This window comes from Aspergillus aculeatus, assembly GCF_001890905.1.
Source record: "Aspergillus aculeatus ATCC 16872 unplaced genomic scaffold ASPACscaffold_11, whole genome shotgun sequence".
NCBI classification, from domain to species: Eukaryota; Fungi; Ascomycota; class Eurotiomycetes; order Eurotiales; family Aspergillaceae; genus Aspergillus; species Aspergillus aculeatus.
Genome location: NW_017962986.1, coordinates 143,820 through 170,693, shown reverse-complemented (window position 1 = coordinate 170,693; position 26,874 = coordinate 143,820). Strand labels below are relative to the sequence as shown.

The window sequence follows — 26,874 nt, the reverse complement described above, 5'->3', positions numbered from 1 at the left end:
CGGCGGCGGCCTTACTGCCTTGGCGCATGCCGCTTTAGCTTGCGAAAGGGACAGCTCGCCGCAACTCCGACAAAGACCGTCACCTTTCAAATTATCTCAAGGAACGCCAACTACCAGAAGCTTATCCCTCTGGATTAAAGGAATTGCTAGTATATATTGACCTACCAAAAAGGGGATCTACCAATGTCGTCCGCAGAGGCACCCAAGGTGCCTGTTTATTCGAGCAATGGTTAGTTGATGCATGCATGTTTACTTCATAGGCCTGCTGCTCGAATACTCCCAATGCAGCAGCAGTAGCAGCAGCTTGCCCTCTAACCTCTGTGATCAAAGTTGCATCGTTAATAGAAGCCAGTTTATACTAACAGCCCTACGATCAGATCTAAAATCCACCACCGACGATGCCCTGGCACCGCACCTCACCACCCTCCCGCAACCCTACCGATTTACCCAAGACAACACCATGCTGAACGTGCGCTTGGTGCTGGGCTATGCGGCCGTCGCCATCGCCGGGTTCACCTTCTACGCAGACCGCATGCTGAAGTGGGAGGCGACTCGCTCGCCGTGGATTCTGGCGGCCGTCGCATCGTACTTCATTCTCAACTCCATGCTCACATACTGGATCTGGGCTGTTGAGGCGGGCGAGGTGTTTCGAGGCAAGCGCAAGTCGGGTGAAACGGTATGTTCATTGGACCCCTGCCCCCAGTGCATGGAATAGAAACCAAACCATTCGAGAGCGTCTGTATGTGGGGGCTAATGCTTGTTTTGTTGCTACGATAACTTTAGATCATAATCCGCTCCTCCGTCAAGAAACATTCCCCGCTTTACAAGCTCAAAGTTCAGTACACGTCCCCGGCGGGCAAGGTCATCCAGGAGAAGGAGATCGAAACGTCGTTCACGAAGTGGTTTGCGGCCGACGGGACTTTCCACATCCAGCCGCTCCGCGACTGGTTGGCGAGCGAGATTGAGGTTCTGCGGCTTGCGACGAATGAGATTCAGAAGAAGACGGGCGGCGTTGCGAGTCATGTCGCTGTTCAGGAGGCGGAGCCGGTTGAAGGGGGCAAAAGTGCGACGAAGAGGAAGTGAGAAAACATGGCGTATAAGCCTTCCGTTTTACCACAAACAGAAACATCTGGGGTGATTGGATCTGCATGTCAAAATGGCGCAACGTCTGGGATTGTATCTGGTGTGATGTCAGGCTCTCTTTTCCAAATCTTATCTTGCGGGGTTTCTTGCGATAGTAGCTTGACTGGGGTTTGAGAACATAACCACCTTCCATGGCTTGCTTTTAACGGTATAGTCAACGGTATAGTCTTTGTAGCGCTAAGCTTACCCCCCTCTCAGACTTTTCAATCCACGGATGCTCATGATCAAAACAGCGCAACAGTGTCTCATTGACAAGGTGATTTACATGAAGGTTCATCAAGCTCAAACAGCATAGAGGAATGTAAGAAAATCTATGGCTAACTCTGCTATATCGTCTCTCGGTGCTATATTTTTGTGGAATGAAAAAGAGGTATCGCCAGTGAGGGTTTTTTACGAGGCAGCTTCCAGAGTGCCCGGGCGCTCAGTGGCCTCGGCGGGTTTCACATCATCCATTCTCTTGTTCTGGATGAGTCTCTGTGTGTAACGGTCAGCTGCTGAGCTCTTGATCAAGATGATGCGAGAATGTCCTACTTACCAACAGGTTTCTAAGCAAGACAACAATCGTCACCTTTCCAGTGGAAGGCACGAAGATGGAGGCCTTCTCCTTCACCTCGGGTCCAAAGTTCTGTTTCAAATCAATGTCAGATATATCTGCAGTATAAAGATAGACCTCTCTGGATCGATTGGCAAACATACCTTCTCGCTGGAGAAGTTGACGCACACAGCACCCTCTCTGAGAAGGCTGGTGTCGAACTTGTACTTCTCACCGGGGACACCGGAGATGACAACATCGCAGAGGGGCACAACGTCCTTCAGGGTCTTGCCTTCGAGCTCCACGACCTCGTGTCTGCCCTTCTTCAGGCCCTCACCACGCGTGAACTTCTGGATGCCGTTGACGTCGACACTGTACACGCAGGCACCATCGTTGGCCAACAACGCGGCGAGCGGGCGTCCCACGACCTCAGAGCGGTTCACCACGCAGATGGTGTGGCCGAAGAGACGGTTGCCATAGGGCAATATCGTGTTGTAGATGTTCAGGTACTCGAGGATCTTGATGATGGCCAGGGGAGTGCAGGGGAGGATGCACTTCTGACGCTTGGTTTCCGGGTCCAGGAAGCGGATGTTCTGGTACATGTTGAAGATGTACCGGTGGGTGAGACCCTCTACATCTTTGGATACGTCGACGATCTGCTGCAGGTACTGGTCCTGGCGGTTGTTGAAGATGGGGTAGTATACGATGATGCCGTCAACATCGGGATCGACGTTGGCATTGAGGATGGCTTGCTCGAGATCGTCCCGGGCAACTTCACGGAGGGAGTAGCGGAATCCACTATACGGTAAAGAAACAAAGACTACATTAGCTACGACGTGACTCATATATGACCCCCGATGCCACCGCTTGCCGCACCGGCTCCGACATCGCAGGTTGGGGAGTCATAGGGGCGACGCTTCAGAAGAAAGAAACGGAGACGCCCAACTGAAAAGAAAATGGGAAAGAGTGCTCACTTCTCGATGCAAGTCTTCTCCGTCCATTGGGCATACATCAAAGCCGCAGGGTCGTTGTTTGCAAGGAATCCGACCAGGTGAGGCGGCTTCTCAAGCATCTTCACGCCCTCCTGAACCTCCTCGAGCAGGCGATTGGCAACATGCTTGGAAAGCATGACCTTGCAGGAGGCCGGAGCCGAGTCTTTAGCAGAAGCCATCTGGGCGATGATAGAGAAATTGTGCAAACAATTCAACAAAATCGATTGTTAGGCTTTTGGGTGGATTGAGATGGACTATGGTTGGAGGGGTATGGAAGAAAATTCGGGACGGAAAGACCGCTCGCTTATCGATAAAAAAAGGCATGCCCGCATTCGGCCGCCCATCGGCGCAAGTCATTGAAGGACCAGCGCACTATTCTACGAATTGAATTAGCCTGAGCAAGAAGTATCTAGTAGTGCAGACATTCGAACTAAATTGGTGGAGAATTTGGTCCCAAGCCCTTACCACATGGAAACCAGAATCAGACAGTAATTAGAAACCGGGGCAATACGCGGCAATGCCGTGCCCGGTCCATGTCTGCTCCTTCGATGCCGAAATCGATCTCGCCCTCTACGTACGGCCCCTTCTTTACCCCGGATTATTGACAAGATTGGAGATTGGGGCTTCGATTACAGTCCCCACCGGAGAGACTGGCAAGCCAGTCAAAGGAACAAAAGAAATCATATTCAGGCTGCATATATGTAGACAATGGCGGGATCATGGGCAAAGACCAGCTGGACCATTCCGGATCCAAAGTCAATGAATCTGTTCCCACTACCCCTTTCATTTGTCGCGCGAAAAGATCTAAACGTACAGGATATTAATCGTATCTTTTTGCCTTCCTCGTCCCACCGTTTTACCTTGCGTCATAGCTACAGAATATCAGATGGGTATACCATCAGGAAAGATGCGGTTACATCCAGCGCCGTGTTCGACCGATCCGAAGCTCCGGGTTTTAACAACAAAACAAAACAGTGGTCTCAAATTGTACAAGCTATCTTGTCTATACAGATAGAGTCAGGATAAAAACAGTACATGGTGGACTAATCACCCAGAGGCCATTTGCTCACCTATGCGTTGAAGGACTTGTTGAAGTTGACAATGACCTCCTTGAGCTGAGCCTCGAGGTCCTTGCTGACCTGGCCCTCCTTCTCAATGGTCTCCTGGATCTCGGGGTGGTTGCTCTTGAGGTGAGCAAGGAAGTCGGACTCCCAGGTGAGGATCTTGGCGACGGGGATGGAGTCAAGGTAACCGTTGACACCAGCGAAGATCAGGGGAACCATGTCGGGAACGGACATGGGGGAGTACTGCTTCTGCTTGAGAAGCTCGGTGAGACGCTCACCACGGTTGAGGGTCTGCTTGGTGGAGGCATCGAGATCGGAACCGAACTGGGCGAAGGCAGCAACCTCACGGTACTGAGCCAAGAACAGCTTCAGGGAACCGGCGACCTGCTTCATGGCCTTGACCTGGGCAGCGGAACCGACACGGGAGACGGACAGACCGACGTTAATGGCAGGGCGGATACCCTTGTAGAACAGCTCAGCCTCCAAGAAGATCTGGCCGTCAGTGATGGAAATGACGTTGGTGGGAATGTAGGCAGACACATCACCACCCTGGGTCTCAATGACGGGGAGGGCAGTGAGGGAACCACCACCGTGCTTGTCGTTCATCTTGGCAGCACGCTCGAGGAGACGAGAGTGGAGGTAGAAAACGTCACCGGGGTAGGCCTCACGTCCAGGGGGACGACGGAGCAGAAGAGACATCTGACGGTAGGCGACGGCCTGCTTGGAGAGATCGTCGTAGATGATGACGGCGTGGCGGCCGTTGTCACGGAACCACTCACCCATGGCGCAACCAGTGAAGGGAGCAAGGTACTGCAGGGGAGCAGCCTCGGAGGCGGTAGCAGCGACGATGATGGAGTACTTCATGGAGTCGTTCTCCTCAAGGGTCTTGACGAGCTGAGCGACGGTGGAACGCTTCTGACCGACGGCAACGTAGATACAGTACAGCTTCTTGCTCTCGTCGCTGGAGGTGTTGTTCCAACGCTTCTGGTTGAGGATAGCGTCGAGGGCGACAGCGGTCTTACCGGTCTGACGGTCACCAATGATCAACTCACGCTGACCACGGCCGATGGGGACCATGGAGTCGACACACTTAAGACCAGTCTGGACGGGCTGGTTGACGGAGTGACGGGGCAAGATACCAGGGGCCTTGAGCTGAGCACGGCTCTTGGCCTTGGTGTTGATGGGACCCTTGCCATCGATGGGGTTACCGAGAGCGTCGACGACACGGCCAAGCATCTCAGGACCAACGGGAACATCAACCTAGTTGGAGGTATTAGCATAAATCCGGGTCAAATGGCCTGAATGTCGGGTTCAAATGGTAACATACAATCTCTCCGGTACGCTTGACAGTCTCACCCTCCCTGACGAGACGGTCGGAACCGAAAAGCACGACACCGACCTGGCCGGCTTCGAGGTTCATGCACATACCCTTAACACCGGAGGCGAACCTGGGGAATTGTTAGTGACCTGATACATCATTTTCTCAGTAGTAAGGGAGTGCACGTACTCGACCAGCTCCTCAGCCTGGACGTTGGTCATGCCATGGACACGAGCGATACCGTCACTATTGTCATAATCGTGTTAGTTGAATGGGATTTCCCTGATAGAAGTGTTGACGGCCGAGGTTTCGATAATTTCTCGATGGTTTTTCGATGGATTCGATGATATCGAAGGCGCGTCCAAAATTTTCACCGGAAGGATTTCGTCACGTACCCGACGGAAAGGACACGTCCAGTCTCGGCAAGACCAGCCTCCTCCTGAACACCACGGATTCTCTGCTCGAGGATGGAAGAGACCTCAGTGGGAGAGGCCTTGGCCTCAGCAGCATAGGAGCGGATCTGCTTGGAGGCACCAGAGATGGGGCCGGGAACAGCGGCGCGAACCTGAAGACGTAGGCAAAATTTGTCAACATCACAACCACGCAGTAAAAACGCGTCAAAAGCTGATAGCATGCATTGCGATGGGTAGAGAGGCGATTGGAAGTATCACTGAGATGACTTCCCCGATGTAGAAGGTCGAATTGAATGGACGATGTCGACTTGGGACAGGGATGAGACTCACGGAAGCGATTCTGCCAGTGGCAGAGGCAGCCGCAACGGTGCGGCTAGACTGCCGCAAAGCGTTCCTGAACATTGTGAAAAGGGTTCAGAGGTGTGGGAGAGTGGTTTCTCTGAAGGAGAGATGTAATTGGGGGGGAGGGGGGGAAAGGGAAGAAGAGGAGAAAGGATTGTGGATGGAGGAGAGGAGAGCTTTGTCGTCGGGGTTGGGAGGGATTCTCTCTCAGAACTGGCACTAATCCTAGTTTGCCGAGCCTCACCAACCTCCGAAGCCGCCCTAGTGCGCTCACGGGACAACCCACCCGTCCCCAAGAAAACGAAAACGCCGGGTGATGTATTTATTATTTTTTTATCTCGAGAAAACGATCGTCTATCTGATTTTTACCTTTACATTATGTTTCTATTCTTCTGAATGATTCTAGTCCCCGTAAGACAACCCTATACTTTGGTCTTCATAAAAATAAACGGGTTGAAACATACCTAGCACGCCGTGGCTGGTTGCTTGGTTACTAGGCTCTCCCGGGCCACCTGTCCGTTCCCAATTTTCATTTCCACTGTATTTCAGTTTCTCTCTCACTCTCGGATCTGCGGATACTGCTGGTTGGCTGGCTTACTCATCTGCATTTTCGTCGCAGCAACCGCCCGCAGCAGCCCGCGCACTGCAGCAAGCACAGAGGCCCTGCTAGTCTAGTAGCTGCCCACGAATGCCAGTGCTGCTGCCAGTGCCAGCAAACCAAAAATTGCCTTGCTTTGCTTGACCGGTTGTTCCGGAGGGAATTCTTTCCCCGTCTCCATCTCCATCTACTACTGGGCTGTCCATGCATCTACAACGGAAAAACCCTTCCAGGCGGTCAATCGGTTGAGACGTCGTTTTTCACACCCTCTTTTCTATTCTAGATCATCTCTTCTCTTTTTATCTTCTCTCATGGGTTGCAGTTCCGGAGTAGGTTGCTGGCGTCGCTGAATGGCCCTTGGGTGCCAACCCGAACCTTGCCGCAGCAAACCCTGTCACCCTCCAATCCTTTTCCGAATTCAGTAACTTACATCATGCTCCACTTTAACCTGAGGTCTAAGATTCCTACTCCAGTACAGTAGCTTGAACCTACCAGTTCAGACAACATTTGCTTTATTTACTTGAGAATCTGCAACTCACTCATGGTACCAACCATCAGACAAATTTTTGTCCTCACATGCATTCTCAAAACACCACTTGCTGCACTCAGACGTTCCGGCATCACCTTGTAGACATGCTGCCAAATCGGAAAGACCGCTATTGTCGCTTTGGAAATAGCCAGACAACCTTGATTACCACCGCACCGCAAACTAAGAACCACTTATAGCTCTCATACTGGATTCGCGGTCCGATCAATTGCTTGCCTTGTTCTGCTGGGCCTTGAATGCCGCGACCTCCTTGTTCACACTCTCATGGTACCTCTTCTTCAGCTCGGGGCGATAACCGAAGAAGAACAGAATCTCCATCCAGATGAAAAGGGGAGCGAGCAGCAGAGCCTGCACCAGATTATCCAGCAGTGCAGGGGCCCGTTTCTCGAAGGCACCATGGCCGACGAATTGCGCCAACCACGAAACCACGTGAATGCCACCAAACCAGTAGTTGGCGCTCGTGCCGTAGGTACTGAGAAGGTGATTCGCACCGGCTGCACTGCCGATGATGAGCGGCGTCGCTAGGGCACCTGCTACGGGCTCCAAAAGGATGTAAAACGTCGAGTATACTATAGCAGCGATCGTCCCAAGGTTGAGAGGCAGAGTCTCAACCTGCAAAGCCTCGGGCGTAGGGATGAGGGTTGGTGTGTTAGATGCCTAGTAAGTAGCACGATATCAGGGCGTCTGTTGCTGGTTGTCCGGGGTTGAGTGTCATACCAGGGCAATGCCAGTGAAGAGAAGTATCGGCACACATGTCATGTGAATTGCAACATTCACCTAAAAGAAAAAGGTCAGGGACTGAGGCTTGCGACGATATATAGAAGAGCTTTGCACGTACGGGATTATTGTGGTAGGCGCCATACTGGGAGATGTGTTAGTTAGCGGCTGACTTTGTTGATCGGAGGGGCGGCGGGTGCCGCAGAATGGGCCTCACAAAGAGTAGCTGCTTTTCAAGATTTAAAGCCATGGTGACACTGAAGATGCAGGGTCTTGTCGGGCAAGGCGAAGAAGCAGGGAGATGGAGAAGACCGATATCCAGACCGAGAAGACTACTTTTCCTCCCCACAACAAGGTGTTGCCTGATCGGGTGGAAGGATAAGACATTTATGCCAAACCGTTTGTTGCTTGTGCAAACGTCATTCGTTGTACAGAGACTCAACAAGGGCCGAGGATATTGTGAATTCTTACACCCTTCGTCTCATGATTGTACCTCCGAGGTACTGAAATTCTCTCACGAGGAAGCAGATTACCCACCAATCCAACACCCTGGCGTAATGATGTGTATCTGTACGGTAACTCTCGTTACCCTCCGCCATCATCATGTGACTCGGGCGAGCTCCCGCGGATCAGACACGGTGATTGTCGCTCGATTGACAGCGGAGTCAAATCACCTGGTCGCTCTTGAAGTTCCGTGGGCTGCCTTCAGTTCTCTTTCAGACTGGGGTCACTTTTTGTTCGAACCCACCTCTGCATTGTTCTTTGTTTAACACGTCTCCTACCAGATTTTACGCGCGCTACGAGTTGTTGATACTAATCCTTGAGCTTCAATTGCCATTGCTCTTTGCGCATTTAGCACCACGATCACGATCGCTACACGATTCTTGCAAATTGACTCCGTCTCTTTCGAAAACATCGGAACGACAAGACGCTTTCGTTCGCTCCGACCTGGGCATTGATAACCAAGGCTACTGGGTACCATTCTTCGTGTTAACCGCATCTTCGACCTCCGATCATCGCGCGTGCAGTCTTGGAAAGCAAAAGGAAGATCAGACACCATGTTCTTCCTCAAGGAAGAAGTCAAGGTTATTACCTTGCACCCGTCCTTCTTCGGACCCAACATGCGGGAATATCTCATCACCCGGTTAAATGAGGAGGAGGAAGGTCGGTGTACGGGCGATCACTTTGTGATCTGCGTCATGGACATGGTAGATATCGGCGAAGGACGTGTGCTGCCCGGCAGCGGACAAGCGGAGTACACGATCAAATACCGTGCAATCATCTGGAAACCGTTCCGAGGCGAGACTGTACGTTGCGAAGAGTCGCCGCCACGGCTAACCTCAACGCTGACCGTGGTAATTGCAGGTTGATGCGATTGTGACCTCTGTCAAACCTACTGGAATCTTCACTCTTGCGGGACCGTTGTCTGTGTTCATTGCGCGAAAGGTATACCGAACATTAAGCGTGAGGAGGTTGGTCTGAACTTGAACGCTAACGGACTGATGAAAAGAACATTCCCTCTGACATCAAATGGGAACCCAACACGGTACCGCCCCAGTATACGGATCATGCAGACCAGGTGATCGAGAAGGGAACGAGCCTGCGGCTCAAGATCCTGGGTGTGAAGCCCGACGTTGCGGCAATCAATGCCATTGGTACCATCAAAGAGGATTTCTTGGGGTGAGTTATGGCCCATCACTACGGATGAACGGTCTACTGATGCGCACGACTTTCTACCAGGCCCTTGTAATCTGCTTGGGATGATACTTTCCTCTTCGTATTTCTTCTATCTGAGGATATTGACGCCGCTACGAAGGAAGCCTGAACTCTTTGGCCTGTTGTACCACCACTCGCATCACAGAGACAACCGTAGCATCATCGACTCAACTTGATGTCCGGACGGTCCGCTTGCTGAGGCCTTACACAAGCGCATCGAACAGTCTCTCCAAGCGGGATATCATTTGGGGGGATGGTATCTTGCTTATCCTGGCAAAAAAAGCCCGCGCAGGCGGACAGGGCTGCCTCGTCGCAGGAGCATCGGTCTCGCACATGGCTATTGTGTGTATGGCAAGGCAACACAAGACAAGACAAGAACAACGAGAACGGATGGTGGTTGGCTCGGAGCCGTGATTGGCTACGTAATTTCTATAAAGAAAAAGCGTTGTTTTGTACAGTCAAAAATGAAATATGGTAGGAGTAACTTCGAATAGAATTAAATAGATCAAAAATAACTATTTGTATTGTGGATTTACTTCTTGGTTCAGGTGCAGGCACCTAGTATGCCGTGTATAAACACCGTACTACACCTAGAACTAAACAAGAGAAGGTGCCCGCATTGCACTCAGCGCGTTATTCATGCAGCTGCTTGTGCTTGTGGGGGAGTGACCGAATGCATCACCAGTTGCCGGAGAAACGGATTGTGAAACGCTGGTGTGTCCAGTCTCCATCGTCGGAGCCGTGCGCAGGCAAATTCCCCGGTCTGTCCGTGGCAGGAGATGAGAGTATTGAATGCTGCTGATGTTATGGGGATTGCTCGATAGACCAAGAAGGCTGACAATGTTTTGAGAGAGCATTGATCCATACTATATGTAGTCATTGGTATTGGATGGAGAGAAATGTGTTTTGGACAGCATTCACTAAACATATAAACATGGAGGAATAACAAACACAATCACCCCATAAGTTAGGGAAGAGTAAGTTAGGTAGTAAGTAGTACGCATAGTTAAGCCATTCTAACCGAAGCCCTCTCAGAGCATGGGCCCAAATTACGCATGTGAATCAGGACGGAGTGGACTAGGACTACCTAGTCATTGGCTGCACCTCCCCGTCTTGCACTGACTGACGACTTTCATTACACTGCCTGCGCTGTTGTCCCTCTTCTCTTTTGGGGGTCTCTCAGCACTACCAGGCACTGTACTGTATACACAGACACTACTACGCTACTCTCTTTCACATTTCAGACACCGACTCTCTCCTTCTCTCTCGCTACTCCAATTTCTCACTCTTGACCTCTGTTTCCCCCCACATCTTGCCGTTTTCTACTTGTACTTTCCCTCCGCCAACAGCATCCGGCTGTGTTCTGTCCTCTCCCTCCCAATCTCCCCCGCATCCCTTTACATTCGTTTCTGAAACTCAACCAACCCAGTCGCAGAAATCATGTCTTTGAAAGATGTGTATAGCGGGTTCCTGACCAACCCGAAGTCGGCTCCGTTGGCCACCGATGCGTCCCTCGTTTACATCACGACCACTACCAAGGTAGACGGTGACGCTGCGATTGTCAGCCATTTCAGCAAACAGCAGCGCCTCGTCAAGACCAAGTCGGAGACCATTCTGGACGCCTTCGAAAGCACCAACTCTCTCTGCTTGGATATTGAAACTACCCTGGAATTTGTGTCTGGCGGGGGGGCGTACCTTCCTCAGCTTGACGACAATTTCCTGGCCGATCATGTCGCTACCTTTCCGACGGTAAATATGCGCCCAATACCCGTACACTATCCATACGACTGTGCCAAGCTAATCAGATACTTGAATGCATTTAGGTCCACATTGTTCGCTTCAATGCTCATCAGCAAATCCAGAATGTCCGTATCTACTGGGACCAAGCTTCGTTACTGAAACAAGTCGAAGTGATCGGTTCGCGTGCTCGCGGTTGGCCCATTCGTGATGCCAAAGACCAGTTTCGCCTTCTCAAATCTGCCATCTCCTCGAGTCCCAGCGATCACGGACCGGGGTCAACTTCTGCGCCTGCCCCACCTGCCTCCACAGAGGAGAAAGCGCGTGTTCCGGAGCGCCAGATCGCCTCTCCAGGGAAAAAGTACATCAAGGACCCCCATGCCGCGGACTCCTTGTTCGAACTTCTTTCGCCAGGCAAGGACAGCAAGGACCGAGGAGAACCTGTGCGTGCCCCGCGTGCTCCTGCGTCTGCCCAGCCTCCAGCGCGCGACTACGGCGAGCTCTTCCTCAGTACCGAAGGTGACTTCGACAACGATACTCCCGACGCGTCGCCATCCAGAAAGCGTATCCCCCCTAAGGCCGGTACCAAGAACTTGCAACCCTCGCGCATCTTTGATCATGATGAGACCGCCACCAAAGAAGGACTCCAGCAGATTGCGTACAAGGCTCACCCCAAACGTTACGACCACTTTGAGCTTGGCGGGGATAACAGCACTCGGGAGGTCCATGAGAAGCCTGGGCGCCCTGTGTCTCGTCAGGCCCCTCACTGGGACTTTGAAGACTTTGTCACCCCCGAAAAGCCCAAGCGTCAACTTCGAGGAGAGGAAATCCGTCACTTTGGTTGGGGCGATGATGAGCAGGAACCTACATCCGTCCCAGTTCGATCACGGGCGCAGCACTCCCGTCCTGATGCCGAAACTCATTTTTCGGTGACCGAGACTCCCGAAGAAAGACCAGGCGGCCGCATTATCAGCTCATTCCAGAACAAAGGCTTGGGCCTTTACAAGAACCACCTTTTCGACAACAAGGAAGACGATGAATTCTCTCAGAACGCAAACGCGCCCCTCTCTAGAGTCAACAACAATGGCGCCAACCGTAAGAAGGAGCTTGAGACCCACTGGGATATGGCCGACGAGTCGCCTCGTGATAGCAAGCGCAACGCGGAAAACAGAAAGCCTATTCCCGGAGACCGTCAAAAGGCAGTTAAGGCGCTGGAGCCATCCTGGGATACCTATGACCAGTCACCTGAACCCACGAAGATGGCGCCCCCTCAGCGGCAGAGCGTAAGAAACCACAACCAGCGGAGTTGGAACTTCGGTGCTGAAAATTGATCGCTGCATCGCTAAGCTACGTTGCGCGGTGCTTCATTGCTCAGTCCATGCATATACCCATTCCAGAACAAGACCTTTCGCCAAGTCTTGAGTATACCTAGAGAGTAAGCCAAGCGAATCCGGAGCAAACCAGGGGCCAACATCCACGAACGGAAGAAGAAAACAACTGAAAGTCTGTAGCTATCGATAGGAGGAACTCTTATCTTTGCATGCCGAATCTTTGTCTAGTATTTGTGACAGCGTTTCCCTGCATTTGATATGGGGCCAACTACTATCCTGATTCGATGTGAGGCAGAATGCAAATACAATCAATGTATAGTAGAGAAAACTTGTGTGCAAGACCATTCCAAGTTACCATACCTTAGCTGCCTGCTCTCAACCCATGCCATTGCTTATCTATTGGTTTTGGAGTCCGAGCGAGTGAGTCAACCGACTCAACCCATGCAGTAGTAAGCATGACCGGCGCGCCAACCACGTTTAGTGACCTGTCGGGGTTTCCGTGAGACGGGCGGTTGCAGGGTCTAGTTCTGGGTAAGTTAACTTATTTTCCCCCTCTCACTACGTATTAACTAACTAACCGCACCGCATTTCCACTTTGCCTTTCGGTCTTGTCTTCTCTGCCAGCCAAGCTGCAATCTGCCCGTTTATCAGATGCAGTCTACGTATACTTTGAAGTTTGTCATCCGTCACTTCACTTGCGTGTGATTAAACTTAGTTATTGTCACTGTCTTTACGTCAGCTGTGTGTGTGCCTACATACTGACCGCCTTCGAGGTGATAACGGAGATAATAACCTATCCTACCTATCCTACCTATCCTACTCTTACTACTCCGTACCCTTTGTTTCGCAAAGTCGTTTCTTCACTTCAATTCTACTAACTCCAACTACGTGCCTTTTCAGGTATCGACCAACCTGGGCTTGGCTATTCTCTCTTCTGTCTATCCCTGATATATTCTTAAACTCGATAAGCCCGGCTTGACCGGCTGCTTGCCTTTAATTCTCCCAAGTTCGACCCGCAAAGGCAGTTCGCCGATCGTGCCCCTCATTGGATCTCTTCTCTGCCTCCTCCTCGTCTTGTTGTTCGGCACTTTCTTTTCTTTTCGTTTCGATCCGTGTGCAACGTGATCCTTTGTGCCGTTGTTTTCAAGGTCGAGTCAACACTAGCCCGTGTCTTCCAAATCTGTTCAACCCCGACGGACAGCGGTCTTCTTCGGTCGCCCATCGCCGCGCGCCCCTCGATCGTACCATTAAGCCTGCTCGATCGCGTTCAGCGCAACTATCGCGATCAAACCGCTGGATCGATTATTGTTGTGCAATACGGGTTCTTGATAAACAGGGCGGGTTCTGGTTACGCTCGCAGACTTTCAGAGGGCTGCGCGCCGATTACTTGAGTCTTGTCATATTGTCCATCACATTCATTGACAACTTGCGCCGTCGACCGGACAGACTTCCAACCTCTACAGTGTCCGGACCAGATCCCTTCAGACATATTGGCGCCGAAATCCTACGCGATACCCAGCAGGTTCAATAGTCGTCTCTGGGCAGGCCATTCTTTCTCCCCCCGCATTTTTCGTCCGAGCTACTCTCGCAAGCACTGTTTCTCAGGTGATTGTTATAATATAGCTCAATATGTCTCCGACACCCCCATCCACAACCTCGTCGAGCGCTGGCGCATTCTCCCCAGAAGGACAATTCAGAGTCATCAGGAAGAGAAATCGAGTTCCCCTCTCATGTGCGCCATGTCGGCATCGAAAGTAAGCACCTGCCTCGCTGGCCACCTTTCCATTTGTGCTAACAGTGGAGTCATCAGGCTGAAATGCAACCGTGCCCATCCCTGCGAAAACTGCATCAAGCGGGGTGATGCGACTTCGTGCTCATACGCTCAAGCAAGTGCGCGAAAAAAGAATGTGTCGCAGCCGTCAGCTGCGAGCTCTCCAGATGATATGCAGAATAGGATTGATCGACTTGAGAGCCTCGTCCTATCGCTCATGACTAATGGTTCCCAGTCTGCAGGACCCGCAGCGGCCATGGCTGCGATTTCCGGCAATAGCAGCAGCACGGGGTCTGTACCGAACACGGTCGATATCGATGTGGAAGATGAAACCCCCGGCGGCCCTGAGGACAGTGATACCGAGCAGGTCACCAAGTCGTTTGGAATCATGAAGTTTGACAACAACAAGTCCTATTATATCAGTGAGGTACATTGGGCATCGGTCCTCAGCGATGTAAGTTGCCTGCGCGCACCAGAGCTATCGCCAGCGATTAACGCCTGCTTCAGATTGCGGAAGTGCGAAATTATTTCCACACTCACAAGAAGCAATACGAGGAGCAGACGGAGAAGCTGAAGACAACCCAACTCCCGACTGACGTCCAAGGTTCCGCTCTACTCTTTGGGGCAATGAAACCCGCGACTCGGGCGGAAATCATGTCTTCCTTCCCGTCTAAATATACGACCGATATGCTGATCGCGCGCTATTTCAGCTGCTATGACCCATCAACACGTAAGTCAGACGGCCTTTTGCTTATACCTTATGTCAGTACTCACTTCGAAGTAGACATTCTTCATGGGCCCACTTTTCAGACACAGGTAAGACTCATCTTTTCATCACCCTATACTAAAACCGTATCGCTAATTCACCTAGTATAACAAACATTGGGAAGATCCTTCTCAGACTTGCACGATATGGATTGGCATGCTGTTTGCCATGATGCGACTAGCCATGCTCTCGTACCATCGCAATGGAGACGAACCCCCGGAATTTCGGGGCAAGTCCCTGGACATGGCTGGAACCTTCAGAAACCTCGTGGCCCAGTGTCTTACGCTGGCTGATTATACTAAACCATATCCGTACGTCATTGAAAGTTTAATCTTCCATCTTCATGGTGACTTCTGTCAAACCAGGGAAGCAGATGTGTCGGTGTGGGTTCTCGTGGGAGTGATCGCGCGCCTGGCTATGAGGATGGGCTACCATCGAGACTCCAAGATGTTCCCAAACATTACACCGTTTCAAGGAGAAATGCGGCGTCGCGTGTGGACCTTTGTACGGCAGGCGGACCTATTGTTCTCCTCTCAAGTGGGGTTGCCCAGCATGATCCGTTCCACTGACAGTGATACTGAGCTCCCTCGAAATCTGTATGATGACGACTTTGATGAGAATTGTCAAGAACTTCCGCCTTCCCGTCCAGCAAATGAACCGACGCCGATATCGTTCTTGATTGCTAAAGCGCGGCTGACGTACACTTTCGGCCATGTCAGCGAGCATACTTCACGTTGTCAGACTGCAACGTCTTATGACAAGGTGATGGAGCTTGATGCGGAGCTTCGTCAAGCTCGCGATCTGATCCCGGAGCACCTACTCGTGCGTCCTATCGAAGATTGCCCATTGGACTCTCCAAACTTGATCATGTCACGATTTGCGGTAAGTTCTGTCCTCGTTGAGATGTTCTGTGCAGCATTGACCATTTCTAGGTTGCGAGCGTGTATCACAAAGCACAATGCGTGCTTCATCGACAATACCTTGTACGAGCACGTGAGAACCCTCGATTTAGTTACTCGAGGCGGACCTGCCTGGACTCTGCAATGGAGCTGTTGCGATTTCAGTCCATGCTTCATGACGAGACTCGGCCCACAGGTCGTCTACGCAGCAGATACAACAAGCTAACCTCACTTGGCTCTTCCGACTATTTGCTCGCTGCAACCATTCTTTGCCTTGACCTCTATCATGGACAGCAACTCCAGGCATCGGGTCGAACCTCTAGTGATCCTTACTCCTGGACTAAGGAACGTCGGGATGAGATGGTGGCTGCGCTCCAACGAACCCGAGAAATCTGGGACGAGCTTCGCGATGAGACTATCGATGCATGGAAAGCTGCCGGAGCTCTGGGAGTAATGCTTGCCAAGCTGAATTTGGGATTTTCAGAAAGTAATACCGCGCCTGCGCCGGCCTTTGAGCCACAGGATGAGAAACAAAGCGCCGCAATGACATTGGGGCTCCTGAGCAGTGGAATGAGTCCTATGGCTTCGAGCCAATCGACGCTCAACGACCCTGTATACAAGATGGCAGACACGCAAATGCCCATGCAAAGTGGTTTTGCAAACGCGGCAGAGATTCCGGGGGCACCTTCACCGTTCAGCGCGATGTTTGGGCAGGTGCCCGACATGCAGTTGAACCTGGACTGGGTAGGCTAACCCACCAATCTCTTGGAAAAAGAATTCATGGCTGATCACAATCATAGGACGCTTGGGATACCTATATTCAGAGTTCAGCGATGGATATACCTCCACAATGGTGGCCATCGGGAGACATGCAACAGCAGCAACCGGGTCAAAGTCCTCTGTCTTCAGCACAATTGCCAGCCACACAAAACAGCGGTCCTGACCGCATGCGTTCTATGCCTCGTGGCCCGAACATATTCTCCCCTGATGCTAACAGCTATGAGGGCAGCAATGTTGGCATGTCGACGGCAGGCTATTCTGTCAACCCATCTCCTCTCAACAATCCAAGTAGCGGTCCGGGGACCTAAGCAACGATGTTGTTCAAGTTCCTTCGTGTCTGCCTTTCTAGGACCTGACTACATTTAATGAATCAAAAGTTGGTCGGGAATCTGGATTTCAATTTATATGAATTGTATTTGTGTCGTGCTAAAAGCTCTGCAGGACTAATCTTCAGCTTCACAGGATGGCGAATAGGACGCGGTTGGATTCAAAGGCTGGGCTGGGCTCTTTCTAGTTGGTTTCTACAGCTATAATCATAATCGTGCTCTATGATTGAATCAACATGGATATTCGATTGAGAATTGGATGTATATTACACAAAGACACGTCACGATAGGTCATGCAAATACTAGTCATCTACACTCTATATTGGAGTCCTTAGTTGTTGACGGTAGCTCATGCTCGTCTGCAGGTTTTAGTGTATCGTACTCTATTGAACTCGCAAGAACAGAGGCAAACACAGAACTTAGAGGTCTTTCCTCCGACTATGTTCAGGTCTATTCGGGATATTTCCTTCATTTATAGCTATTATTTATGTAGCATGCATTTCAGGAGATACTGGAGCCACGGGCAACATGCATTCCGGCGCAGCGACTCCAATGGTCGATTACACATTAGGCATGGTCTGCTGATATCACATCACGTGACTAACTGATAAGGGAAGTTTTCGTTGCTGAATTCCCCGAAGCATCGCCTTGCCACAAATTCTTTGGGTTGAGAAAACTTCATTCTTTTCCATCCTTTTTTTCAAAATTTGATTCATTTTTCAAACACAAAAATGTGAGTCCGGCTATCACTGCCTTTTGCCATTGGTAGTATTCGTCTAACAGGATTGGATTCATGCAGGTATTGCTTCCGCCAGGCAGCCTCTCGGCTGTTGATTGCTCCTAGCAGAGTCGCGATTCGCTCTGTACCGCGCTCCAACGCGAACAGCCCTTTGCGCCTTGCTTTCGCCAGCAGACCTGTCCAGTCTCAGCTTCAAAGCCGGTGGAACAGCGATGATGCTCAGAACAAGCCCGTAGCTCCCAGCACCAACGAGCAGTCTCCCGAGACCAGCAACGAGAGCATCGTCGAGGCTGTTTCGCAGTACGCCGATCAGAAGGAGAATTTTTCTGAGCAGGCCGAGGAGCCTTTCGCTCCGGAAGCCCGGAGACAACGTTTCTACCAGCGGGATAACTCTGGCAATGGCGAATCTGGGGTCCGCAGATACAGATCAAACATCGCCAGGGAGGAGCCAGAGCCGAAGACCACCATTTTCATTGGAAACCTTTTCTACGACGTCACGAGCGATGATCTCAGACGATTCTTCATGAAGTTCGGAGAGGTGCAGAGAGTGCACCTCATCCATGACCAGCGGGGAATCAGCAAGGGGTAAGCGCACAAGTTCTCGTCCTGAATCTCAAACATTGCCGCGTGTGCATATTCTGACTTTGGGGTTGTCTTTTCACTTAGATTCGGTTATGTGGATTTCGAATCGATCGAGTCGGCTCAGCGTGCCATCGAAGAGATGCACCTGCAGATCTACGAGGGACGTCGTATCAGCGTCATGTTCGCGCAGAACGGCATGAAGAAGCACAAGGTGTCGCCCCCTTCGAAGTCGCTCTACATCGGCAACCTGCCCTTCGAGATGACCGACCGTGATCTCAACGATCTGTTCAGCGATGTGGTCAACGTCATCGACGTGCGCGTGGCTATTGACCGCCGCACCGGACAGCCCCGTGGTTTCGCCCACGCCGACTTCGTTGACCTCGAGAGTGCGCGCAATGCCATGGAGGCCCTCAGCCAGAAGATGCCCTATGGAAAGAAGTTGCGCCTGGACTACAGCTCCAAGCACAAGGGCATCAACAACCCTAACTCGCGCCAGCACGAGCAGCAGCAGGAGCAGCCGGAGCAGCAGGAGTAGGGGTTGCGTCGTTGTCCCAGATACTCACTCCACTTGGCCTACATTGAGGTGTAACAGTCTTGAGTGTATATCAAGTTCATCCTTATCATGTATATTACATAATTATGTCGTACAGTCCATTCCATTCATCACTTCCTGGTCCGTACATACCACGTAGGCTTAGACAGATGGAAACTAAGTAAATAGTAGGACACACGTGACTTCCGGGGAGCCTCGGTATCTTTCCGCCGGTCGGCAGCGAAGCCGCGCCGAAACCCCACGTCTCTGTGCTTAGAGAGCCATCTCGGGGCGAGTCTCCTCACTTGTTCCTCTCCCCACTCTCTCTCTCTCTCTCTTCTCTCTCTCTCTCTCTCTCGCCGTCTTATCTCTCCCCCCTCCCTCTCTCTTCTACCACTGGTTCTCCCTTGTCCTATTTTCAAAACATATGAACTATTCTACGTGAGGACTGAATAGCGCGGTCGCTGCACATATTACCACAACATGTCGTTCCTTGGTGGCGCCGAGTGCTCTACAGCCGGAAACCCGCTGACGCAGTTTACAAAGCATGTTCAAGATGACAAGTCCCTGCAACGTGATCGCCTCGTCGGACGCGGTCCGGGAGGCATGCAGGAAGGCATGCGGTCTAGAGGAATGATGGGTGGTCAAGATCAGGTAGGTATCTCCATGTTTTCAAACACACCCCACCCTCTCCTCAGCCTCCCCGCGGGGAAGAGGGCGTGGCCCACTGCGGTGGTTCCCATTCAACTAATGATCGTTATTTCGAATGTGTTAGATGATGGACGAATTTTCTCAACAACCCGGCCAACTACCGGGCGCTAGCCCTCAGCCCTTCGCGATGGAACAACTCAGACGTGAACTGGACCAGTTTCAGAACGCACCCCCGCGGACAGGATCTCCGGGCTGGGCGGCGGAGTTCGATGCCGGTGAGCATGCACGGATGGAGGCCGCCTTCAATGGGTCCCAAGGTCCGATGATGAACGCTCCCGCGGGATTCAACCCGGCCGAATTCGCCCGATTCCAACAACAGAGTCGAACTGGCATGCCCCAGGCGGCTCACCCCTCCGTCGCCTCCGCCCCGTCCCCGATGCTGGCTGGTTACCAGCGCCCTATGGGCTACATGGGCATGGGGGGTATGGGGATGATGCATCAGAACTTCGGCCCGATGGCCATGCACCAGCAGCAGCAGCAACCGGCCGAGGCCGTCACGCAGGACAAAGGCAAGGGGCGGATGGTGGAGCTCGATGACGAGAACTGGGAGGCGCAGTTCGCGGAGATGGAGACGGCGGATACCCAGACGCTGGACGATGCGGCCAACGCAGCCATGGAGGCAGAGCTGAATGAGCTGGACAGGTCAGTCCCCACCACCACCTCCACCACCACTACTACCGCCAATGAGGAGAGTTTCGATGCGTTTGAGAACGTGTGGCAAAGAGTTCAAGCTGAGGCGGCAGTAACTAGGAAACTGGCGGACGGTGAGACCGATTTCAACATCGACGAGAACCTTCACATGGGCGATATGGGTGACTGGGATGGATTCGAGACCCTCAACACGCGGTTCCGCAACCCGCAACTAGGCGAGTACCTGTTCGAGGAAGACAATGTTTTCCAGAATGTCAACAACCCATTCGAAGAAGGTGTCAAGATTATGAGGGAGGGTGGCAACTTGTCTCTGGCTGCGCTGGCCTTCGAGGCGGCGGTCCAGAAGGACCCACAGCACGTACAGGCTTGGACGATGTTGGGGACCGCGCAGGCCCAGAACGAGAAAGAACTGCCCGCGATTCGAGCTCTGGAGCAAGCCCTGAAGATCGATGCTGGCAACTTGGATGCGCTCATGGGTCTGGCCGTCTCTTACACAAATGAGGGCTACGATTCTACCGCCTACCGTACTTTGGAGCGCTGGCTCTCCGTCAAATACCCGCAGATTATCAATCCCAAGGATGTATCCGAAGACGCTGACCTTGGGTTCACGGATCGTCAGCTGCTCCATGACCGGGTCACCGATCTCTTCATCCAGGCTGCTCAACTGTCTCCGTCGGGTGAGCAGATGGACCCGGACGTGCAGGTGGGTCTGGGTGTCCTGTTCTACTGCGCAGAAGAGTACGACAAGGCAGTCGACTGCTTCTCGGCTGCGCTGGCCTCGACGGAGTCTGGAACTACCAACCAGCAGGAGCAGCTGCATCTACTCTGGAACCGTCTCGGTGCCACGCTGGCCAACTCCGGTCGGTCCGAGGAGGCCATCGAGGCGTACGAGCAGGCGCTGAACATCAACCCCAACTTCGTCCGGGCTCGCTACAACCTGGGCGTTTCCTGCATCAACATTGGCTGCTACCCGGAGGCCGCGCAGCACCTCCTGGGCGCTTTGTCGATGCACCGGGTCGTCGAGCAAGAGGGTCGGGAACGGGCGCGCGAGATCATCGGCGGCGAGGGAGGCATCGCCGACGAACAGCTGGAACGCATGCTCCATGTCAGCCAGAACCAAAGCACCAACCTGTACGACACGCTGCGGCGGGTGTTCAGCCAGATGGGACGGCGGGACCTGGCCGATCAAGTCGTGGCCGGGATGGACGTCAACGTGTTCCGGAAGGAATTCGAGTTCTAGAGCGGTTCTGCTGGCAGGAAGCATAGAGAGTTTGAATTTGATCAGATTTATTCATGTATGTATGTTCCTTTTGAAATGAGGTGATGGGGGTAGATGAGATACCAATTGTAGCAGCATGGCAGCATAGCAGCAGAGCAGCAGAGCAACAACATTTGAGACTATACAATACAAGATTGTGCGGCTGCAGAAGATAATCAAGAATGCATGAGATTTGATCTCCTCTATAGAGAGTATACCGACTTAAATCGAAATAATCATGCTAAGTGTTGAAGTATGGCTGCCTCGGGCATGAAACCGGCTGTTGCTGTTGCGTCATGCCGATGAATGAGAGAATGAATGGATGGATGGATGGATGGTTGTGCCTCGGCCATTTAGTTCCATTGTTACTCGTACGTACAACTTCACTTCGCAGCTGCCTATCTTTCCCCACACCCCCCAACCCCAACTTTTCCCCTGGGACTGCTGAGCAGCCAGTCACTTGTCCTTTTTTCTTTTTACTCACTGCTAACAATTCAGCCCTATATTAATTAAAATCTATCCTGCCAAGCTGCCAAGCTCTTAATCACACTCCCCCCCCCCAAAAACCCAAAAAAACAATGGCTGCTGTCACCGGTGCCCAGATCATCGCCCGGACGCTGCGCGATCTCGGCGTCACCGTGATCTTTGGTATAGTCGGCATCCCCGTCGTGGAGATTGCCGAGGAGGCCATCAATCTGGGCATTCGATTCGTGGCCTTCCGCAACGAGCAGGCTTGCAGCTATGCCGCCAGTGTTTATGGATACATGACCGGACGACCCGGTGTCTGTCTCGTCGTGGGAGGACCGGGCGTTCTCCATACTTTGGCCGGGGTGAGTTGTTTTCCATCTCTGGGTGCTGCTATCTACGTGATGTGTCTCCTTGGCTTTATTGAATTCATACCTATCTATCCTCTCGTGCTAACTAAAGCCGATTCCCCCAAAATAGATAGGCAATGCAACCGCCAACAACTTCCCCTTACTGGTGCTGGCCGGTTCGGCCGAGACCACCGCAATCACCAAGGGCGCCTTCCAGGAACTCGACGCCATCTCCTTCCTGACGCCGCACACCAAGCTGGCGGTGCGCGCCTCCTCGCTCGACTTCATCCCGGGGGCGGTGAAGAACGCCTACCGGACCTGCTGGTACGGTCGTCCGGGCCCGACCTTCGTCGACCTGCCCGCCGACATCATTCAGGGTCGCGCTGCGGCGGACCACCAGCGGCTGCTGCTGCCTCCACCGGAGACCCTGCGGGTGCCCGCGCCGCCCAAGGCCAGCGGCGACCCGGCGCTGATCCTCAAGGCGGCGCAGCTGCTGAAGACGGCCCAGGCGCCGCTGCTGGTGGTGGGCAAGGGGGCCGCGTACGCGCGGGCCGAGGCCCAGCTGCGCCAGCTCGTCGACCGCACGGGGCTCCCGTTCCTCCCGACCCCAATGGGCAAGGGGGTGTTGCCGGACTCGCACGCGCGCAACGTGTCGAGCGCCCGCAGCGCGGCGCTGAAGCACGCGGACGTGGTGCTCGTGCTCGGCGCCCGCCTCAACTGGATCCTCCACTTCGGCGAGGCGCCCAAGTGGTCCCCCACGGCCAAGATCATCCAGGTCGATCTGTGTGCCGAGGAGATCGGGCGCAACGCCGGCGCCGCGGAGCTGGGCATCGTCGGCGACATCTCCTTGGTCGTGGACCAGCTGGTCGCCGCCTTGGCGAATTGGCGCTATGCTCCGGTCGCTGGTGCTGGTGGTGCCTCTGACAAGACCTTCCTGGACGTGCTGGATGCATCGATCAAGAAGAATACACAGACCGCGGCCCAGGCGGCCAACCGCCCGACCCCGAAGGATGCCCCGATGACGTACCAGCGGGCCTTCCACCTGATCAAGTCGACGCTGGACGAGCTGACTCACAAGGCAGGCAGCGACGCGGTGTATGTGTCCGAGGGCGCGAACACGATGGACATCTCGCGGTCCATCTTCAGCGTCGACCACCCGCGCCAGCGACTGGACGCAGGGACCTACGCGACAATGGGCGTGGGGATGGGGTATATCGCCGCGGCGCACGAAGCGTACAACGCGATGCCCGGGGCAGCATCAGGAGCTTCCTCCCCGTCGAAGCCGAAGAAAATCGTCGCCTTCGAAGGCGACAGCGCCTTCGGGTTCAGCGCCATGGAGATCGAGACCCTGGCGCGGTACCGCATCCCCGCGCTGATCTTCGTGGTCAACAACTCGGGCATCTACCACGGGGACACGACCTCGGCGGCTGAGTGGACGACGCTGCAGGATCAGACGGCGCGGAATGATACCAAGGCGAGCGGGGAGGGGACGCGGGGCCTGCGGTCGACCAGTCTGCTGTATGAGACCCGGTATGAGATGTTGGCGACCATGTGCGGCGGCCGGGGGTTCTTTGTGCGGACGGAGGAGGAGCTGGTCGCGGCCACGCGGCAGGGGTTCGCGAGCGAGCAGGTCACGGTGGTGAATGTCATTGTCGAGCCGGGGATTGGCAAGAAGATTGGTTTTGCGTGGCAGAATAATGGTGAGCGTGAGCGTGAGCCGGAGCCGCAGGCGAAACTTTAGGTTGCGCTCGGAGTATATAACAGTTACGTATAGTTTGTATAATGTCTCACATTAGCAGTATCTCGCCATGCTATTCTTTATTACCATTACCTGTGATTTGAGTTCCGCATAGCCATAGTATTTATATGTATGTAGGTTGATATACAACTTCATATACCCAATGCCTCCCCCCCAAGAAAGAGAAATCTACCTCAAAAGCTCATCCAAAACCTTAGCCACAGCAACCGCCTTCTCCTCCCCGAACTTACCCCCAACCACCTGCACCGTAACTGGCATATCCTTGACCAGATCGATATCGTCTGCCAGAAATGATGTTAGCCCAGCTCCAACCCTAACCCTCCCTCCCCCAAGTCCCTCCCCCAACACCAGCCTCCCAAAGGAACCAAGAGAACGAAAGGGAAAGGAAAACCAACACTGCAAATAATTAAACCGATCCGACTCATTGCGGGGCACATGCTCGCGCCATGCCCGGTTGATCTCGCTATCGCTGTTACTCTCTGGATGATCCACCCCCGCATCCGCACAGGTCACCGGCACCGTGACCGCGGCGTAATCCAACAAATTCCACAGCGCCGTGTACCCGAGCCACTGGGCGCTGACGACCCAGGATTTGGGCCGGTAGCCGACCCAGGGCGTCACGGGCATGAGGAGGGCGTCGATACCGCTGGTCGTCCAGTGCGATAGGTAGGTTTCTTGGTAGGTGTATTTTGTTTCTTCGAGCTGGGCCTCTCGTTACTACCTGTGTATGATGGGGGGAAGGGTTGATAGGTGAGGTGATGGAACAGAAACAGGAACAGGAACAGGAACAGGAACAGGGGAACTACCTTCTCCCTCTCCTCCACCGACAACTCATCCTCCGACGTCCCCACGACCATCCCCTCGATCAACGGCTCCCCGACAATGTCGCACAGGTACCGACAGTGTTGGCCGCCGTCGGCCAGGATGGCTTTCGTCCAGAGGGCGGTGCCTTCTTTGTGGAGGGCGGTGGCGGGCCAGGGGATTACTTTCCCCGAGTGAGAATTGGTTAGTATGAGACCGGGTGGTGTGTACGGGCTTGAACATCTAGGTTGAAGTGAATGGAAGGGAAAAGGCAAGACATACCCTCATGCCCGGCATCCACCAACTTCCGCTCGACCTCGCGCATCGCCCGCGCAATGGGCGGCTGCGGCTTGACGACCCCGTCGTCGTGGATGATCGCCACGCGCAGTTTCCGGTGGGCGGGTGTCTGGGCCAGCTCCGCGCGCCAGGGGATCGGGATGCAGCCCGGGTCGAGGGTCCAGGGCTCCGAGGCCAGCAGGGTAGCCATGAAGTGCTCGATCGAGGCGAGGCTGCGCGCCATCGGGCCGGCGACGGGGGGCACCATGTAGTGTTGGTGCATGCTTTTTTTTTTGCAGACTGTTAGAGTTAAACAATTCCCGACACGTACCCCCCCCAGAGATATCCACCCCCTCCGGAGGAGAAAACTAAACATACAACGAACAATCCCAGGGAACCCTCCCCCTCGACGGACAAACCGAATACAACCCCTGCAAGTTAGCCGGGATGCGAATCGAGCCCCCGATATCCGTCCCAATCCCCAGCACACTGCCCCGGGTGCCAATCAACGCCCCCTCGCCGCCGGAACTCCCGCCGGAGATGAGTCGGCTGTTGAAGGCGTTGATCGACTGTCCGAAGACGTGGTTGTAGGAGTCGGACATCTTTCCAGCAGAACCAGCCCTAAATCAGCCAACCATCTCCAACCATCTCCCAAACCACCCTGGTGCCAGGAAAGGACAGAACAACATACCATAAGCGACTGCGGCACATTCGTCTTGACATACAACACCGCCCCCATCGACTCCAGCAGCCGCGCAATCGAGCTAGACTTTTTGGCCGGTTTGTTGATCAGTCCTACCCAGCCTTCACCCACACATCACAGCCCCCCCAGCATAAACGATTAGCCTCGCTCCCAACCCATCCCGAAGGAGTAAAAGAAAAACGAACCAACAGTCGTATCCACCCCCTCCAGATCAAACCGATCCTTGATCGACACCGGCAACCCATGCAGCGGGCCCCGCGTCCTCCCGCCCGTGCGGGCAAACTCCTCGTCCAGCCACCGCGCGCGCGCCAGCGCCCGGTCGAAGAAAATCTCCGTCAGGCATTTGGTCAGCTGCTGCGCCAGGGCGGCGCGCTTGCAGAAGGCCGTCGTCAGCTGCACGGAGGTGATTTCCCCGGACGCGAGGGCCTGGAGCAGCACGGTTGTGTCGGCGGTCTCGGTCCAGGCCAGTTCTTGCGCGGTGAGGATGCCGCTCGTGCGGATGGTGGTTAGGGTATCTTGTTCTTGGTCTTGGGGCCGGGGTTGGGGTTCGGTTTGGTCGGTGGTGGTCGGGGTGGGAGGTGGGTTGGAAAGACGCCAGGCTTCGGGGATGGCGGCTAGTTGGGCCTGGCGTTTGGCGTAGACGGTGGGTTTCCAGGTGGGGATTGTGGGGGTTGTTGGAGATGGAAGGAGGGTGGTTTGGGTCATTGTTGTTTTTGCTGTTGCTTGTTGTGTCTGTGTCTGTGTCGGTGGTTGGGAGGTTTGGGGTTGTAAAGTGAAGTGAAGGGTATGAGTTGTATAGTTGGGGTGGTGGGGGAGTTTATGGTTATGGTTTCGGAACGAGGGGAAATCAATGGAAATGGAGCGGGGTTCATGCGGAGAAGTCTATAAGGTAGTTTACCTGCCAGTGGAATGCTATACACAACCATCAAATACTCCGCAGTCATGAAAGATAGGAGATAATCATGGATCAATCGGATTGGGTACAGCACTCCCCCACCCCTGGCAGCATCATCGCTATCTACTCCGGAGTATGTCAGAATGTATCCTCAACCACG

At 53.5% G+C, this 26,874-nt stretch overlaps 11 protein-coding genes across 11 annotated transcripts; 7 read left to right on the top strand and 4 right to left on the bottom strand.

The window, feature by feature from the left end:
• Positions 1-73: 73 nt before the first annotated feature.
• Positions 74-1,083, top strand: ASPACDRAFT_1857554 (signal peptidase complex subunit 2; the record flags this gene model as incomplete). Its single annotated transcript, XM_020197556.1, has 3 exons — positions 74-229; positions 378-676; positions 784-1,083. Exons 1-3 carry the CDS (start codon positions 184-186, stop codon positions 1,081-1,083), a joined length of 645 nt encoding a protein of 214 aa, XP_020054566.1. The 5' UTR covers positions 74-183.
• Positions 1,084-1,533: 450 nt separating this feature from the next.
• Positions 1,534-2,846, bottom strand: ASPACDRAFT_31243 (methylenetetrahydrofolate dehydrogenase (NAD(+)); the record flags this gene model as incomplete). Its single annotated transcript, XM_020199799.1, has 4 exons — positions 1,534-1,617; positions 1,679-1,768; positions 1,840-2,473; positions 2,650-2,846. The coding sequence occupies 4 exons, from the start codon at positions 2,844-2,846 to the stop codon at positions 1,534-1,536; spliced, it is 1,005 nt and encodes a 334-aa protein (XP_020054565.1).
• Positions 2,847-3,737: 891 nt separating this feature from the next.
• Positions 3,738-5,864, bottom strand: ASPACDRAFT_31121 (F1F0 ATP synthase subunit alpha; the record flags this gene model as incomplete). Its single annotated transcript, XM_020199785.1, has 5 exons — positions 3,738-4,991; positions 5,059-5,179; positions 5,239-5,295; positions 5,445-5,614; positions 5,793-5,864. The coding sequence occupies 5 exons, from the start codon at positions 5,862-5,864 to the stop codon at positions 3,738-3,740; spliced, it is 1,674 nt and encodes a 557-aa protein (XP_020054564.1).
• An 817-nt stretch (positions 5,865-6,681) lies between these two features.
• On the bottom strand, positions 6,682-7,999 carry ASPACDRAFT_79783 (2-hydroxy-palmitic acid dioxygenase MPO1). Its single transcript, XM_020205492.1, has 4 exons — positions 7,884-7,999; positions 7,788-7,811; positions 7,667-7,726; positions 6,682-7,606 (listed from the first exon to the last, which is right to left on the bottom strand). The coding sequence occupies exons 1-4, from the start codon at positions 7,914-7,916 to the stop codon at positions 7,154-7,156; spliced, it is 570 nt and encodes a 189-aa protein (XP_020054563.1). The 5' UTR covers positions 7,917-7,999; the 3' UTR covers positions 6,682-7,153.
• A 289-nt stretch (positions 8,000-8,288) lies between these two features.
• Positions 8,289-9,912, top strand: ASPACDRAFT_121981 (DNA-directed RNA polymerase II subunit RPB7). Its single transcript, XM_020196483.1, has 4 exons — positions 8,289-8,973; positions 9,032-9,112; positions 9,177-9,346; positions 9,407-9,912. Exons 1-4 carry the CDS (start codon positions 8,725-8,727, stop codon positions 9,414-9,416), a joined length of 510 nt encoding a protein of 169 aa, XP_020054562.1. The 5' UTR covers positions 8,289-8,724; the 3' UTR covers positions 9,417-9,912.
• Positions 9,913-10,708: 796 nt separating this feature from the next.
• ASPACDRAFT_79777 (uncharacterized protein) lies at positions 10,709-12,760 on the top strand. Its single transcript, XM_020205491.1, has 2 exons — positions 10,709-11,131; positions 11,206-12,760. The coding sequence occupies exons 1-2, from the start codon at positions 10,823-10,825 to the stop codon at positions 12,448-12,450; spliced, it is 1,554 nt and encodes a 517-aa protein (XP_020054561.1). The 5' UTR covers positions 10,709-10,822; the 3' UTR covers positions 12,451-12,760.
• Positions 12,761-14,079: 1,319 nt separating this feature from the next.
• ASPACDRAFT_53202 (uncharacterized protein) lies at positions 14,080-16,974 on the top strand (the record flags this gene model as incomplete). The annotated part of the gene is made up of 7 exons (XM_020202711.1): positions 14,080-14,204; positions 14,261-14,675; positions 14,729-14,951; positions 15,006-15,037; positions 15,093-15,869; positions 15,920-16,630; positions 16,687-16,974. 7 exons carry the CDS (start codon positions 14,080-14,082, stop codon positions 16,972-16,974), a joined length of 2,571 nt encoding a protein of 856 aa, XP_020054560.1.
• A 687-nt stretch (positions 16,975-17,661) lies between these two features.
• ASPACDRAFT_79774 (nucleic acid-binding protein) lies at positions 17,662-18,988 on the top strand. The gene is made up of 3 exons (XM_020205490.1): positions 17,662-17,725; positions 17,792-18,316; positions 18,398-18,988. Coding segments are annotated over exons 1-3 (978 nt in total). The 5' UTR covers positions 17,662-17,723; the 3' UTR covers positions 18,849-18,988.
• A 224-nt stretch (positions 18,989-19,212) lies between these two features.
• ASPACDRAFT_79772 (uncharacterized protein) lies at positions 19,213-21,651 on the top strand. The gene is made up of 2 exons (XM_020205489.1): positions 19,213-19,499; positions 19,621-21,651. The coding sequence occupies exons 1-2, from the start codon at positions 19,329-19,331 to the stop codon at positions 21,445-21,447; spliced, it is 1,998 nt and encodes a 665-aa protein (XP_020054558.1). The 5' UTR covers positions 19,213-19,328; the 3' UTR covers positions 21,448-21,651.
• Positions 21,652-22,043: 392 nt separating this feature from the next.
• Positions 22,044-24,021, top strand: ASPACDRAFT_31503 (indolepyruvate decarboxylase family protein; the record flags this gene model as incomplete). Its single annotated transcript, XM_020199819.1, has 2 exons — positions 22,044-22,274; positions 22,411-24,021. The coding sequence occupies 2 exons, from the start codon at positions 22,044-22,046 to the stop codon at positions 24,019-24,021; spliced, it is 1,842 nt and encodes a 613-aa protein (XP_020054557.1).
• Positions 24,022-24,207: 186 nt separating this feature from the next.
• Positions 24,208-26,524, bottom strand: ASPACDRAFT_31105 (putative acetamidase; the record flags this gene model as incomplete). The annotated part of the gene is made up of 7 exons (XM_020199784.1): positions 24,208-24,320; positions 24,435-24,741; positions 24,846-25,024; positions 25,123-25,400; positions 25,495-25,718; positions 25,808-25,920; positions 26,005-26,524. The coding sequence occupies 7 exons, from the start codon at positions 26,522-26,524 to the stop codon at positions 24,208-24,210; spliced, it is 1,734 nt and encodes a 577-aa protein (XP_020054556.1).
• Positions 26,525-26,874: the final 350 nt, after the last annotated feature.